The 16,949-nt window shown below is 43.2% G+C and overlaps 1 protein-coding gene across 8 annotated transcripts in view; it reads left to right on the top strand.

Moving 5' to 3' along the window:
- The window catches only part of LOC106571044 (kinesin-like protein KIF13B), a 58,529-nt gene extending 48,427 nt beyond the window's left edge, over positions 1 to 10,102 (top strand). For 3 of the 8 annotated variants that reach the window (XM_014143691.2, XM_045695539.1, XM_045695545.1), the window contains exons 34-42: positions 595 to 753; positions 1,375 to 1,452; positions 2,698 to 2,757; positions 3,081 to 3,192; positions 3,394 to 3,527; positions 4,750 to 4,833; positions 5,021 to 5,044; positions 5,360 to 7,151; positions 7,392 to 10,102. In XM_014143691.2, coding sequence (XP_013999166.2) covers positions 595 to 753; positions 1,375 to 1,452; positions 2,698 to 2,757; positions 3,081 to 3,192; positions 3,394 to 3,527; positions 4,750 to 4,833; positions 5,021 to 5,044; positions 5,360 to 7,151; positions 7,392 to 7,648 — 2,700 coding nt within the window. In that variant the 3' untranslated portion in view covers positions 7,649 to 10,102. The remainder of the gene's footprint in view (positions 1 to 594; positions 754 to 1,374; positions 1,453 to 2,697; positions 2,758 to 3,080; positions 3,193 to 3,393; positions 3,528 to 4,749; positions 4,834 to 5,020; positions 5,045 to 5,359; positions 7,152 to 7,391) is intronic. The other 5 variants (XM_045695542.1, XM_045695541.1, XM_045695543.1 and 2 more) reach the window with 5 other exon arrangements.
- The last annotated feature ends 6,847 nt before the right edge of the window (positions 10,103 to 16,949 follow it).

Raw genomic sequence — 16,949 nt, 5'->3', positions numbered from 1 at the left:
TTATTGACAATGCATCATCTACGGTGCATTATCTATTAAACATTATTTCTGATACATTGTCTATGATACATTATCTTATTCAGGTAACTGTCAAAATAAAGGAAACACCAACATAAAGTGTCTTAATAGGGCGTTGGTCCACCACGAGCCAGAACAGCTTTAATACGCCTTGGCATAGATTCTATAAGTGTCTGGAAGTCTATTGGATGGAAGCAACACCATTGTTTCATCATTTTGGTGTTTTGTTGACGGTGGTGGAAACACCATCTCAGATGCTTCTTCAAAATCTCCCATAAGATTTGGTGACTGAGACAGCCATGGTATATGGTTTACATCGTTTTCATGCTCATTCAGTGACAACTCGTGCCCTGTGGATGGGGCATAGTCATGATGTCTAAAATAATGGCCTGCCAGGCATTATTATACATGACCCTAAGCATGATGGGATGTTAATTGCTTAATTAACTCAGGAACCACACCTTTGTGGAAGCACCTGCTTTCAATATACAGTACTTTTTTGTATCCATCATTTCCTCAAGTGTTTGCATTCTTTTGGCAGTTACCTGTACATTATCGATGCTTTTCCTCCTCCAGGATGTCCAGGGTCCAGAGGACAGAGAGATGCTGGCCAGACTAGCAGCCAGTGTGGATGTTCAGGATGTCCAGTCAGCGGACAGTGAGGCTGCCATAGAGAAGTACCTCCGCAGTGTCCTGGCTGTGGAGAATATACTCACCCTGGACCGACTACGACAGGTAGACAGACAGACAGGTCCGCAGACAGACAGACAGGTCCGCAGACAGACAGACAGGTCCGCAGACAGACAGACAGGTCCGCAGACAGACAGACAGGTCCGCAGACAGACAGACAGGTCCGCAGACAGACAGACAGGTCCGCAGACAGACAGACAGGTCCGCAGACAGACAGACAGGTCCGCAGACAGACAGACAGACAGGTCCGCAGACAGACAGACAGACAGGTCCGCAGACAGACAGACAGACAGGTCCGCAGACAGACAGACAGACAGGTCCGCAGACAGACAGACAGACAGGTCCGCAGACAGACAGACAGACAGGTCCGCAGACAGACAGACAGACAGGTCCGCAGACAGACAGACAGACAGGTCCGCAGACAGACAGACAGACAGGTCCGCAGACAGACAGACAGACAGGTCCGCAGACAGACAGACAGACAGGTCCGCAGACAGACAGACAGACAGACAGGTCCGCAGACAGACAGACAGACAGACAGACAGGTCCGCAGACAGACAGACAGACAGACAGGTCCGCAGACAGACAGACAGACAGACAGGTCCGCAGACAGACAGACAGACACTCACCTCTTACATAAAAAAAAAACCCTGTGTGTGTGTGTAGGAAGTTGCCGTGAAGGAGCGGTTGTCTGTCAAGACCAAGTCTCCCAGACGTGCTCTCAGCTCTCCTAATGTGAACCGGGTAAGAAATAAGATCACACGGTCTATCTACCTACACCTTAAGGCTTTAGCATGCTTCAGTTCGGCTGGCGCCTAGCCCAACTCGGCTAGCCCAACAGAACGAGTGTGCTCGCATACTCCCTTTTAATGGGCAGGGAAAAAAACGACAATAGGACTGTTTGTCCATCTTGAGACGCCGTAGCCAGTATACACTTCCTCCAAAATAGTCAGAATGAATTTACACTGAACAAAAATATGAACGCAGCATGTAAAGTTTTGTAAAGGCTCCTGAACATCTAGTCAAATGCTTACCCAGACTATCTGCAGTCCCCTGTTGTCATCTGTGCATAGTCACTTTAATAACTCTACATACTACCTCAAATAACCGGTGTCCCCGCACATTGACTCTGTACCGGTACCCCCCTGTATATAGTATCGCTATTGTTATTTCACTGCTGCTCTTTAATTACTTATTTTTTGTAACTGCATTGTTGGTTAGGGGCTCATAAGTAAGCATTTCACTGTAAGGTCTTCACCTGTTGTATTCGGCGCATGTGACTACTAACATTTGATTTCATGAACTGAAATAAGAGCCGAGAAATATTATGCACAAAAAGCTTATTTCTCTTCTCTGCACAAATTAGTTTACATCCTTTGTTAGTGAGCATTTCTCCTTTGCCAAGATATTCCATCCACCTGACAGGTGTGGCATATCAAGAAGCTGATTAAACAGCATGATCATTACACAGGTGCACCTTGTGCTGTGGACAATAAAAGTGCAGTTTTGTCACACAACAATATTTTACATCTAACTTAAATGTTTGGTGCAGTATTTTTCAAAGGAAAAAAATGTCCATGACAACGAGTCGTCTCTCATTGAATGACAACAAATACTTTTTTGAAGAATCCCTACTGTTGACCAATCACCAACGATGGGGCTTAGACTTCGGCTCCGATTTAAAAACTGTCATGAAATCCAAAACGAACAGAAACGTCACAAAATGTCGTCATATTATATGTACCAACTCTACCAAACTGTTTCATCTGGGAAGCATGAGGGCGCCTCTACCATCAGCCTGCTATTCCCATAATCTCAGTAACGTAATAATGTACTGCTTAGTAACTACTAGTTAACCTGTAAAGACGACAGTGTAACCTAAGACTTGCGCTAGCTCTCTAAACTAAGGCTTTAGCTCAGCAGGCTAACACAGTCTTGTTTGAACCCCGCTCTGTCCCGCTAAGCATCCTGGTCTCTACCCTCTTCTAGCTGTCAGGATCCTGGAGCAGACAGGACCTGTCCTCCAACCACAGGCTACATGACAACAAGGTGAGGCGTCCCTAAACTAGGCTCATCTAGAAAAACAGACCCCCCCCCCCCCCATCTGTACAGCAACTTCTATAGTTTGGGTATCAAACACCATGGCAACATACTCTAACAACACCTTAACTATCAAACACCATGGCAACATACTCTAACACCTTTACTAACAACAAAACAGTAACCACATCTCTACCAACCAGGGTTGGTGTCAATTCCATTTCAATTTTGAATTTGGTTTACTTTCTGAATTGAAATGGAATTGACCCGAACCCCGCTACCAACGATATATAACAAAAGAAATTCTACTGTTCCATCCCTGATATCCTCAGGGCTGGTCCGAGAGTCACCAGGACCTGTCAGTTGTTCCTCCCCCGTCCCACTCCAGACGTACCGTCCCTAGCTCCGCTCTACCTCTGGCCCAGAACATCCTCCCTGACACTGGTGAGAACAACAAAGTCCTCCAATATAACCTCAGGGCTAATGGTCGCTATCCTTTTCCTCACTCTTGAGCCTTCACTGCTGTGGTGCTGCTATTATATTATCTGTTCTGCCTGTCCTCTGGTTTCATCTGTTGGGTTTCTCCTCTCCAATTTAGAGCTTCCTCTCTTCTCTTCTTCCTCTTCCTTCCTGTACGACCTCAAGGCCTCTCACTGCGTGCTCGTGCTACCTATTATTTCTCCCCAGTCAAGGCTCTGGTCCCTCCTGTCCCCAAACTGCTCAAGTCCCTGTTCTCCGCCAGGGAGGAGAAGAGAGACCTGTCTCCTGTCCCCCAGCAGGTAAACTAAACTAAGGCCACACTTTATTTGGATAGTTCCCTATTGAGAATCTACAGATGGTCAAACTATCTGTTTGTAAGCAACTGGTTACTAAGGTTAGGTTTAGAATAAAGGTTAAGGGTCAGGGAATAGTTAGTTGAAATGTTGTTGACAGGTTTTGAACATCTACAAACCATCTATTATCCAAATAAAGTAATACCTAAACTAATAACACAACTGATCTCTGGTCAGTTCTTAGACCAGACTCCTATCCCCCAACAAGTATCAACACTACTGCTGAACATGACTGCTAACCTATAACAGTAACAACTGATCTCTAGTCAGTTCTTAGACATTCACATTATCTCCCACATTCAGCATACTGCATGTAGAAACAGCCATAGTCTGGTTTTTCGAGACTGTATCTGTCCAAGGACCTTTTGTACGGGAGTATTCTCCAGCAGTGTGAAGATGTGGTGGAGTGGACAGGAGAGGTGATGTGACACTGGTTGAGTTCCAGGTGTTATGGGCTGAGCCAGAGGATGACAGGGTAGTTCTGTTTGGACCTGCTGACAGGTCTCCTGCTACCATCTTCCAATCAAAACATGTGAAAACAATCACTTGTCAGTTCTCACTGTGATTCCAGAATTCATCTAGAACTCTTGAGTATGCTGTGGCAGCTGATCTGCCACCAATATCTGTAGTGCCTTACCCCTTATCTGAGAAGAAAGAGAGGTTTGGAATGTATATCTATAAATGCTTTATTTAATTCCCAGGGTTTTGAGCAGGTCAGAAAGGACATTTTAGAATGGAGGATGATTTAATAGAAAAGGGACAGGAATCTGTGTGCTGTCCCTAGATCAGAGGCTGGAATCTGTGTGCTGTCCCTAGATCAGAGGCTGGAATCTGTGTGCTGTCCCTAGATCAGAGGCTGGAATCTGTGTGCTGTCCCTAGATCAGAGGCTGGAATCTGTGTGCTGTCCCTAGATCAGAGGCTGGAATCTGTGTGCTGTCCCTAGATCAGAGGCTGGAATCTGTGTGCTGTCCCTAGATCAGAGGCTGGAATCTGGATACTGTCCCTAGATCAGAGGCTGGAATCTGGATACTGTCCCTAGATCAGAGGCTGGAATCTGTGTGCTGTCCCTAGATCAGAGGCTGGAATGATATCAATAATTGATTTAACTGTCAATATACTCTGTGAAAAATCTCAGATCAAATTTTAACATGAAACTCTCATCTTTAGCCTGTTCCTCAGAGCTTGCCTTTCATCATAGTGCAGTCACCAAGTGTTGAAGAGGACTTGGATACCACACTTGGTCGTCACCTGGTAAGTCACTTGATCGTATGTCCCTAGTGCAGTGACTATTTCTAAAAATGTTTAGCCCAAATTTCCTTAGTCACTCCGATTTTGAGGGATTTTTAAATCTTGCCAAACACTTGTCGAATAAGGGAACGTCCCGAACAGAGTTGTTGACAATAATACATTTGACATTTGTTGTTGGGTTTTGTTACAGAAAAATATGAAGAAAATAATGCAGGTAAAATGAAATTGATTTATTTCACAGCAAAACAAGTTAGGATTTTTTATTTTATTTTTAAACAAGGGACAATGCGTGCCAGCCAGCGACCTGGCAGTCAGGTCAGACTGGCCCATCCAGCCACACTGACAATGTAATGAGTTATTAGGACACACAAAGCAATATTCAAAATGTGGTCTTAATAAAAAAAGTCTATTACATGGCTCCTACACCTAGAAGTGTGTGTGTGTGTGTGTGTGTGTGTGTGTGTGTGTGTGCACAGTATCATGCTCAACACCATCCATTACTAGTCTGTCGCCATGGTTAATTCCACAGGTTCCCATTGGGGAAATCATCCCCCCAGAGAGCCAATCAGAGGCCCCAAAAACCATGCCCCTCCCACCACCCATCATCCCTGAGATGGAAGACCCCGTCCCCAGCCCGGTCAGCGAGGCGTCTACCAGCGTCTCCACGGCAACCCTGTCAGAGCCCTACCTGATTGGTGGGGACGTCACTCCGTCAGCCAATCTCAGGCCAGATGGCTTTGAGGCGATGCACAGGTCGTTCGAGGCAGGCATCGGTCGGGATCTTCATCATGACTGTAACATGGCCGACCAGGAGGAAGAGGAGGAGACTCGTCAGATACCTCAGGCCACTGCTACTGACCTGGAGGCTTCAGAGACAGACAGGACTGACACTAGCACACCCCAGGCAGACAGGACTGACACTAGCACACCCCAGGCAGACAGGACTGACACTAGCACACCCCAGGCAGACAGGACTGACACTAGCACACCCCAGGCAGACAGGACTGATAAACTCAGAGCAGAATCTCCTCTCCCATTGGAACCACATGGCACCTCAGTAGAACCTGAAGACATGACTCCATCAAAGTCACTGACACAGTCCATGCCAGACAAGTCTACACAAGTCCACTACAGACTACTACCGTCTGTAGTATCAAACCAGTCAGAACAATCAGTCCAGTCAGAGTCACTGACACAGTCCACACCAGATAAATCTACACATGAACTGTCTATAGTGTCACATCAGTCTGAACCACCAGTCCACGTAGAAGAACCAATGGAGTCCGAGATACCTCACGAACAACCAGAGACGGAGGTAGTATTGTCATTATCACGGGGCCAGACAGAGCAACATGTCGGTGAGTCTGTAACGGATCTTCCAGAATCAGAACTGTCTGTATCAGAACAGTCTGCATTTGATCAACCAGAACCACCGGTAGAATCAGCACCAGGTCTAAAAGAGTCTTCACCACTGGACCAGTCTCCACCAGCACCAGCCCTGCCACAAGAATCAGATCAAGCAGCCACAGAACAGACAGGACTGGGTGAATCAGCTGGTTCAGAACCAGTACTAGGCCAAACAGATCAACCAGTAGAAGCAGGTCCAGACCAGTCCCAGCCTCCATCAGAGCTACCAGAAGAACAAGACCAGCGGGCACCTCTAGACCAGCGGGCACCTCTAGACCAGCGGGCACCGGCAGCCCAATCTGAACCTGCACCTACCCCTGTTGAACCTCCAGTTGATGAGCCTGCATCTAGCCAGCAAGCCAAAGCACCAGCCCCAATCCCAGCTCCAGCACCAGCCCAAGCTGTAGCTCTGGTCACTACACCTGCCCATCCAGCTCTGACCTCAACACCAACCCCTGTCCCAGTCCCTACACCTGCCCATCCAGCTCTGACCTCAACACCAACCCCTGTCCCAGCCAAAGCCCCTCTTCTAACCCTAAACCCTGTCCTAGCACTAGTCGTCAAAACTCCCACTTCCAGAAGCACATCAGCCAACGCATTCAAGATCCAGAGAGTAAAGACATCCGACCTGAAGTCCTTCCAACCAATCTTAGTTGAGGATGAATCCCAGGCAGGGGCAGAAGGAGTGGGGGCCAGGAGTCTGGGTGATGACCTGTATGTTCCTCTGGAGAGACTGGAGATCCTGTCCGACTCAGATGAAGGAGCCACTGACGTAGCCACAGCCGTGCCTGACTGGCTGAAGGAGGGGGAGTTTGTGACTGTAGGAACTAATAAAAGTGGTACGGTGAGCTACGTGGGACCTACAGACTTTGCAGAGGGAACCTGGGTTGGAGTGGAGCTGGATTTACCTGCAGGTAGGTAACATAGCAGAGGTTATCTCATCTAGATTAGACGTCTACCTCAGTGTTTTGATATGAGTTCTCAGAAATGCCCCAGTGAACATTATTATGTCAGAAATACCTTTACTAATTTGGAAGATTCTGCTATTTAATTTGGAATGACAGGTTATTGTCTATATTATGTTAGGGTGATTAGTATTTTTATGGTGGATGTTCCCCAGTTCTCTCACTATCAATCTCTCTCTCACTCTCTAGGGAAAAACGACGGGTCCGTGGGTGGAAAGCACTACTTCCACTGTAACCCTGGTTACGGGGTGTTGGTGCGTCCTGATAGGGTGAGCCGTGGAGGAGTCGGGGGCGGGGCTAAGCAGAAGCGGCGACAGCAGCAGAAGCGGCGTAGTGCTAACCTATCCGGGTCCAGCCCTAACCTGGCTGCCCTCACTGCCCTAGCCAAGGGAGATGGGGCTGGGGCCAGTCGCAAGGGACAAAACCGAAAGTCCTGGAACAGCTGAGAGGAGAGAGTAGCAGGGTTGGGGTCAATTCCATTTCAATTCCGGAAGAAAACTGACATTTTCAATGCTTCTCTATGAGAGACATGAACTGAATTGAAATGGCATTGAGCCCAACCCTGATGGATAATCCTCTCTATATAGAGTTCCATAGGTGAGAATTAACCATAGGGAGAAGCGAGATCTACGTACACTGAACAAAAATATAAACGCAACAATTTCAAAGATGTTTACACTTCTTATAATGAAATCAGTCAATTGAAGTTAATTCATTAGGTTCTTAATCTATGGATTTCACATGACTGGGAATACAGATATGCGTCTGTTGGTCACGGAAATGTTATTGGAGGCTTATGGTAGAGAAATAAACATTCAGTTATCTGGCAACAGCTCTGGTGGACATTCCTGCTGTCAGCATGCCAATTGCATACTCCCTCAAAACATCTGTGGCATTGTGTTGTGTGACAAAACTGCACATTTTAGAGTGGCCTTTTATTGTCCCCAGCACAAGGTGCACCTGTGTCATGATCATGCTGTTTAATCAGCTTCTTGATATGCCACACCTGTCAGGTGGATGGATTATCTTGGCAAAGGAGAAATGCTCACTAACAGGGATGTAAACAAATTTGTGCACAAAATTTCAGTGACAATTCAGGGTTCTTTTTATTTCAGCTCATGAAACATGGGACCGACACTTTACATGTTGAGTTTATATTTTTGTTCAGTGCAGAAGTTCTGTCTCACTATTGCTGTACAAAAGGTACCAGGGTCGGGTTCAATTCAGTCAATTCAGGAAGGACACTGAAATTCCAATTCCAAATTGGAATTTCAGTTTACTTCCGGAAATTGAACTGGAATTGATCCCAACCCTGGTCGGTAGAGGTGCAGCTGAAAACCACAGGAACATTTCAAGAGATGTACATCTTGCTCATTTTTAAAAGTCCAGCCATCGATGGACAGATAGAGGAGAGGCCCAGTTTATGATGCTGCATCAATGTACAAGTCCATGTATCCAGGCTTTTATACTGTTATTTCATATAATCTGAATGTATTTTTTGTTGTTACCAGTCCTGAGTGCCTTTCATAGTCAGATAGGGACTCTCAAGTTCTCATTAAAATAACTAATGTGGTTTAAGTAATGTCATTACATGTCCTTCTGAAGCTTTGTTCACACTGCAGCTCTTAATGCGCAAATCAATAATGACTGCATTGTCTTACGTCAGATCTCGTCACTGCTACGCTCGTCCCTCAATCTCAGTGCACACACCCGTCGTGCTATACAAATGTCTCAAATCGGATGTGTGTTTTCAGACTGTAGTCATTGGCTGACATGACTGCGCTGGTTGTCAAGGTAATGGCAGGCGTGTGTGCGGTGCTGTAAGCTGATTGGTGGTGGTGCTTGTGTTTCCTCTCACTCAGAAAGCTGTTGTGCAGCAAGCTAAGTTGACTGACAACAATGCCTGCTATGTAAGTCTCCCAGTTGCTTTGCATGTTCAAAATCATAGCGTGAGAACACTTATAAAGCCTCAAAGGATAAAATAATCCAACTTTAAAAATGAGTCATTTTTGTCTGGCCACAGCAGTCAACTAGCTAGCTGTTTTAGTTTGCTAGCACATACACTAATTTGTTTGTAAACAATTAACAAGCTACTTAGCTACCACAAGTTGTTGTTGAAACTGTCAACAGAGTAGCAAGCAACAAGATGTGCCAAATAAGTTTTTTAAAAAACACTTGAAGGAAAATAAATCAGATTTGACAGTTCAGACAGTAGTCATTGCCAGGAATCTCAAAATATCTGATTCCATGTGCTTTTTGGGTGTTCTGATTGCAGAAAAAACAAAAAAAAGATTTAAAATCGGATATGCCTAAAAAAAAAAAAGGGGATTTGAGTCACTTCAAACTGCTAGTGTGAACAAGGCTTTAGTGGGTCTCATTGTGTTGGAGAATAGGGATGAACTCCCAAATACGTGATGCCCAATGGGTTGCTCTAACTAACAATTGGTGCACCACCCAGTGGGGAATACGTGTATTGACATTACCACAAATGATCTGCCTTATTTTATTAACTATGTTGGTAGAACAGTATGGCCCTTTTTTTCTGATTTTCTGTTTTTTTTCTAAGAGGAAATATACTGTATACTTGAACTTCTGAACAAGTTTGCACTCTGTCCATTTTGTAATAATACTACTGAAACTTTGCTAGGTTTTATCATTCCGTGTATCATCTGTTCGATCAAGTGTGATTTGGGGATAATATTGTGGAGGGGTAGAATGCAGACCTGGGAGAATCAGAATGAAGCAAATGGATGATGAGCTCTACAATGGTTGAGACGTTTGACACTGGGCTTGTTTTTAATTTATACGTTTCAAAATGTTTTTATACTTGTGGTATTCAATCTGATCTGACTATGAATGTTTTAAGACGGACAATTAAAAATATATATAATGGAGGAAGAGACAGATCTACATGATTTTGTTTTATATCAATATGGTGTTCCAATACACTTTACTGTGGATGCATCTTTACCAAGTTAGAATTGTTTTGACTTTTTGTAGACAACGGGATTTTGTATTGTGTAACTAACCCTTGTATATGAATTGGAACCAATACTTAAAACTCTTTACATGCTCCAACTCCCATGTAACTATCATCCATCTTCCAAGGTTTTTCTGTCTGTATGGCTGTTGTCAGTTAGACAGTTATGGGTAATTGCACAACTCCTATATAAAGTGTTGGTTTTTCCTTCTCAAAATTGCCGAGATATCACGTTACCTACTTACATCAGTACACTCATAACTTAAGAATTATGACATTTATATTCGATTAAATAAACCTTCCGAAATTCGACACTTATTGCTCTCCATACAAAAACACCTTGCTTGTTGACCAAACAACGAAAACCGCCATCTGCTCTAAGGAGACATTTCCGCAGAGTTCAGCCTCTTCCTCTCTACTAAACGCATACCTGTAGCGTGTCGACATAAATGGGAGGATCAACAGAATAATGCCTGTGGAAAGCGAATTTGTTTACATGGGCATATTTGTTGCGACACGATACCGTTTTGCGTGGCTGCAGAGCTTTAAAATGTACAGTGTTTGGTCTTGGTCGGCAGAGATGACGGTAAAGAGGCTAACATTTTTGCCATTCACGTTGAGCTGTGTCTTTGGTGTAGCTACCGAAGTTATTAGTAGCTGTAGACGAGATCTTGGTCTAAAAGACCAACGTAGCCATCATCATCATCATTGCTCACTTTGTATATAGACTTATTTTTGTACTGTATTATTGACTGTATGTTTTGTTTATTCCATGTGTAACTGTGTTGTTGTATGTGTCGAACTGCTTTGCTTTATCTTGGCCAGGTCGCAGTTGTAAATGAGAACTTGTTCTCAACTTGCCTACCTGGTTAAATAAAGGTGAAATAAAAATAATATCACGGAGAGTCCTGTTTGCTGTGAGGGGATGTGAGCTGACCACAGGGGATGACGGACACGTGGTAATGGCTGGAGCGAATGCAGTACCAGTCATGTTTGGACACACCTACTCTTTCCCATGGTCTTTATTTTTACAATTTTCTACAATGTAGAATAATAGTGAATATGTCAACTATGAAAAAACACATGTAATCATTTAGTAACCAAAAAAGTGTTAAACGAATTAAAATATATTTTAGATTTGAGATTCTTTATAGTAGCCACCCTTTGTGTTGTTGACAGCTTTGCACACTCTTGGCATTCTCTCAACCAGCTTCACCTGAAATGCTTTTCCAATAGTCTTGAAAGAGTTACCACATATTCTGAGCACTTGTTGGCTGCTTTTCCTTCACTCTGCGGTCCAAATAATCCCAAACCATCTCAATTGGGTTGAGGTCGGGTGATTGTGGAGGCCAGGTCATCTGATGCAGCACTCCATCACTCTCCTTCTTGGTCAAATGGTCTTTACACAGCCTGGTGGTGTGTTGGGTCATTGTCCTGTTGAAAAACAAATGATAGTCCCACTAAGCGCAAACCAGATGGGATGGCGTATTGCTGCAGAATGCTGTGGTAGGACAGATTTCCACCGGTCTGATGTCCATTGCTCGTGTTTCTTGGCCCAAGCAAGTCTCTTCTTATTATTGGTGTCCTTTGTAAGTGGTTTCTTTGCAGCAATTCGACCATGAAGACCTGATTCGGTTCTCCTCTGAACTGTTGTTGAGATGTGTCTGTTACTTGAACTCTGAAGCATTTATTTGGTCTGCAATTTCTGAGGCTGGTAAATCTAATGAACTTATCCTCTGCAGCAGAGGTAACACTGGGTCTTCCTTTCCCGTGGTGGTCCTCATGAGAGCCAGTTTTGTCATAGCGCTTGATGGTTTTTTCAACTGCCCTTGAAGAAACTTTCAAAGTTCTTAACATTTTCTGAATTGACTGACCATGTCTTAAAGTAATGATGGACTGTCGTTTCTCTTTGCTTATTTGAGCTGTTCTTGCCATAATATGGACATGATATTTTACCAAATAGGGCTATCTTCTGCATACCACCCCTACCTTGACACAACACAACTGATTGGCTCAAACGCATTAAGAAGGAAAATTCCACAAGTTAACTTTTAACAAGGCATACCTGTTAATTGAAATGCATTCCAGGTGACTACCTCATGAAGCTGGTTGAGAAAATGCCAAGAGTGCGCAAAGCTGTCATCAAGGAAAAGGGTGGCTAATTTGAAGAATCTCAAATATATATATATATATATATTGATTTGTTTATCACTTTGTTTGGTTACTACATGATTCCATGTGTGTTATTGCATTGTGTTGCTGTCTTTTATCATTCTACAATGTAGAAAATAGTAAAAATAAAGAAAAACCAGTGAATGAGTAGGTGTGTCCAAACTTTTGACTGGTACTGTATGTATGTTCACTGAGTATAGAAAACATTAAGAACACCTACTCTTTCCATGACATAGACTGACCAGGTAAAAGCTTGTCACAACTGTGGGAAGGATTGGAGTCAACATGGGCCAGCATCCCTGTGGAACACTTTTGACACCTTGTAGACTCTGTGGCCTGACAAATTGAGGCTGTTCTGAGGGCAAAAGAGGGTGCAACTCAATATTAGGAAGGTGTTCCTAATGTTTTCTACACTTTGTGTATATTACATTGCAAAGGGTCTCCTCCTACATACTGCTGGTTATGAGTTTGACTGACAGGGATGAAGAAGGGCTTATATCTGTTCAGCTTACACTGAGGAACTGTTACGGGAATTAAGTTATCAATGTTCTTAAACCGAACTTCAATTAAACTACTCAGTCTGCCCCCACCAGAGTGTGTAAGATTCTGGTTGGGGAACCAGCCCACAATGGTCAAAACGTTTATTTATGAGAGCTCTGAAATCCTTACAATGTACAAAGCCTTTTATATTCACACACACACACACCAGTAGAGAACTCCACCCAGCTTTAGGCGGCTGTATTTTTCCACAGTACCCAGACCACCTGTCTCCTTATCTTTTGCCAGCCTAGCCATTCCCAGGCCGTTGTTTCTCTCCCTAACTTAGGGAGACATCTTCTCCTGTTCCTTTCCCAAGGTCGTCTTATCAACTCTGCCCTGCATTTTTTGAAGTGGTTACAGTGTCTTACTCACACACAGTATTGGAATATAGTTTTTAACCCATTATTATAGCCTTATTTCCAATACATTTCAACAGGTTATATGGTTTCTGAGTGAAATCATTTAGTCAAACCTTTAATCATATAATTTCCATTACCGGAACCCTGTTGCGTTTGCCTAATGGGGGGGAGCTGAAACTATGGGTGTCTCATGATAGTTTTGTTGAAAGACAGTCTGCGTTGACGAGTCCTCCCTCACACCTATCATCTTCATGGCTGTCTGGACCAAGCAATTGATTTGTGATTTTTAAAGTAACTGACAAGTTGCCAAACTTGGCTGAAATGCCATTGAATAGAATGCTATCTATGACTTCCTGATAGAGTAGGAGGTAGCCGAGTGGTTAGAACGTTGGGCCAGTAATCGAAAAGTTGCGAGATCGAATCCCCTGAGCTGACAAGGTAAAAATCTATCGTTCTAACCCTGAACAAGGCAGTTAACCCACTGTTCCCCGGTAGGCCGTCATTGTAAATAAGAATTTATTCTTAACTGACTTGCCTGGTAAAATAAAAATAGGAGCATAACCTTCTGTTTGACTCTGAACCGACGAAGAAAATAAAGGCATTGTTGGACCCCAGAACATTTGTAAGAGCGGATCTGAGTAATGTTCACATTATGGACCACCACAAAGGTCAAAAACTATTTCTTCAGTTTACTTGACATTTAGGATGAGATGGTGGTCAACACACTGTATCCTTGACCTCTGACCTGTACACAGTAGTGTCAGTGTCTACACATTTCGACCCAGAATGGCAGTATCATCAGAAAACTGGACAGTATAGTTATGACTAGGATGGGTGAACTCTCAGCCTTGGGGGGACACACACCGTTAATGACCTTGGGCTCAGACAGGGTCTCATTTACTCGCTCCTATTGGTCAGAAATAAGTGATTCCACCTGATGGTATTGACTGACATCTGTCTGAGTTTACTGAGGAGGACGTGTAGCTGCAAGATGTTAAATGCTGAACTAAAATTGACAAATAGCAGTGGCACGCAGGCCTTGGGGTTCTCCAGATGTCGCAGGATGAGATGCACTATGCTGAGGATAGCGTCATCAGTGCCATGTTTGCGTTTGTAAGCAAACTGATACAGGTCCAACAGTGTGTTTTAGTCTGACTGACGCTTACACACCATGATGTTTTTCAAAACACTGCATTACGATGCAGGTCAGAGCAACAGGTCTACAGTCGTTGTTTTCTTGGTGAGACAGAGTGGTGATGATTGCCTTCTTCCATCAAGGTAGAACCGTGTGAGAATGTACAAACCTCTGAAGGACAGGGACCCAGGCTGGCGTAAGTTCCTCTGCACAAAGCGGAGATGCCATCGGGCCCTGTTGTCAGTTTGCTAAAAGACTCTTGTGGACTCTCTAGGGTTAAATTCTAACTTGGGGTCACAGTCCTCAGTAACAATGGTGTTGAGCATGTTAACACACATAGCAGAAAACTTTATGTAGAAGTCATTAAGTTCATTTGCCATTGTCTTTTTGTCTGTTGTGTTCAGTGGTTTTCTGATGGGAGTCATATTAATTATGGATTTTGTTAAACCTTGTCCTTGAATACTCTTCATTTTAAGCTGGTTTGCTGCCCAATTCTACAAGAGTAATTATATTGAGCTAAACACTATTTTACTGTCATCTGATGATAGTCAAATAGATGCCATGGGTTATAATAATCAAACATAGATTTATTGGTAAATGAAAAACTGATAGGCTGTTTGCTGCCCAATTATACAATAGTAATTATAATTAGCCTTATTCACAAAACACAATTTTGTCATCAGATGATAGCTGGACAGACGTCATAAGTTATAGGACTAATAATGATAGTGTATTGGTAATAAATGAAAAACTGGTAGACTAATAACTGATGTCAAAATTACTTTTATTTTCATATTTAGGCTGTAAGTGAGGTGTTTGTGTTTTTTAACATTCAAATGGCACAGTATGATTCTCTATCAAGAATAGAGTGTATTTTAGCTCTGCCAGGCTTGTTTCAATTCAATTTTAATTAAGGGCTTTATTGGCATGGGAAACATATGTTAACATTGCCAACACAAGTGAAGTAGATAATAAAAAAAAGTGAAAAACTATACAAAAATGAACAGTAAACATTACACTCACAGAAGTTCCAAAAATAATAGGCAATACAAATGTCAAATGTGCAAATAGTTAAAGTACAAAAGGGAAAATAAATAAACATAAATATGGGTTGTATTTACAATGGTGTTTGTTCTTCACTGGTTGCCCTTTTCTTGTGGCAACAGGTCACAAAACTTGCTGCTGTGGCACACTGTGGTATTTCCCCCAATAGATTATCAAAATTGGGTTCATTTTCAAATTCTTTGTGTATCTGTAATCTGAGGGAAATGTGTGTCTCTAATATGGTCATACATCTGGCAGGAGGTTAGGAAGTGCAGGTCAGTTTCCAATTCATTTTGTGGGCAGTGTGCACGTAGCCTGTCTTCTCTTGAGAGACAGGTCTGCCTTTTCTCAAGAGCAAGGCTGTACATAGTCAAAACTTTCCTTACTTTTGGGTCAGTCACAGTGGTCAGGTATTCTGCCACTGTGTACTCTCTGTTTAGGACCAAATAGCATTCTAGTTTGCTCCGTTTTTTTTGTTAATTACTTGACACATTGGAAAGAATTATCTTTTTGTTTTCACGTGATTTGGTTGGGTCTAATTGTGCTGTCCTGGGGCTCTGTGGGGTGTGTTTGTGTTTGTGAACAGAGACCCAGGACCAGCTGGCTGAGGGGACTCTTCTCCAGGTTCATCTCTCTGTGGGTGATGGCTTTGTTATGGAAGGTTTGGGAATCGCTTCCTTGGTGGTTGTAGAATTTAACTGCTCTTTTCTGGATTTTGATAATTAGCGGATATCGTCCTAATTCTGCTCTGCATGTATTATTTGGTGTTTTATGTTGTACACGGAGGATATTTTTGCAGAATTCTGCATGCAGAGATCTGATCAACAAAAACGTTTTAAGAACTATACACAATCAAAGCTGGCTAACCAATTACAGAGCGCTGTTGTAAAGCAGTTGATCCGCCCACTTCTGCCACCCCCACTTTCAGTCACTCCGTTATTTACCTTTATTTAAGTAGGCAAGTCAGTGAAGAACATATTCTTATTTACAATTGGCGGTCTACCCCGAACGATGTTGGGCCATTTTGTGCGCCGCCCTATGGGACTTCCAATCATGGCCGGATGTGATGCAGCCTGGATTCGAACCAGGGACTGTAGTGACGCCTCTTAAATGCAGTGCCTTAGACCGCTGCGCCACTCGGGTTCCCACAAATGCCGTTACCCGTGCTTGCAAAGTCAAAACAGTACAAAAAAAAATAAAAACAGTACAGTCATTATAAAGATAGTCTAAAACTGTTGATAACAATAGAAATCCCCGTTAAACTCACAAAGTGATCTGGTCTAACGGTCGTCTCGCAACGAACTGCAAGATGTAAAATCAAAGGCTGCTGTGGCACGACCTAAAAAATATATATATATATTTTTACAAAGATAGTGTCAGTTTGTCAATTTCACGAGGTTGGAATAACAACGTGTTCAACTACCTAAGGCATTGGCTCGAATTTAGGTTGTGCCTTTTTAAGATTTCGATTAAAAAAAAATGAACAACGAAGGAATAATTATTGACTTCTCGAACCC

The sequence above is a fragment of the Salmo salar genome, chromosome ssa15 (genome assembly GCF_905237065.1).
Source record: "Salmo salar chromosome ssa15, Ssal_v3.1, whole genome shotgun sequence".
Lineage (NCBI taxonomy): Eukaryota > Metazoa > Chordata > Actinopteri > Salmoniformes > Salmonidae > Salmo > Salmo salar.
Note: the sequence above shows the minus strand (reverse complement) of the source record. Positions and strands in the feature narration are given on the sequence as shown.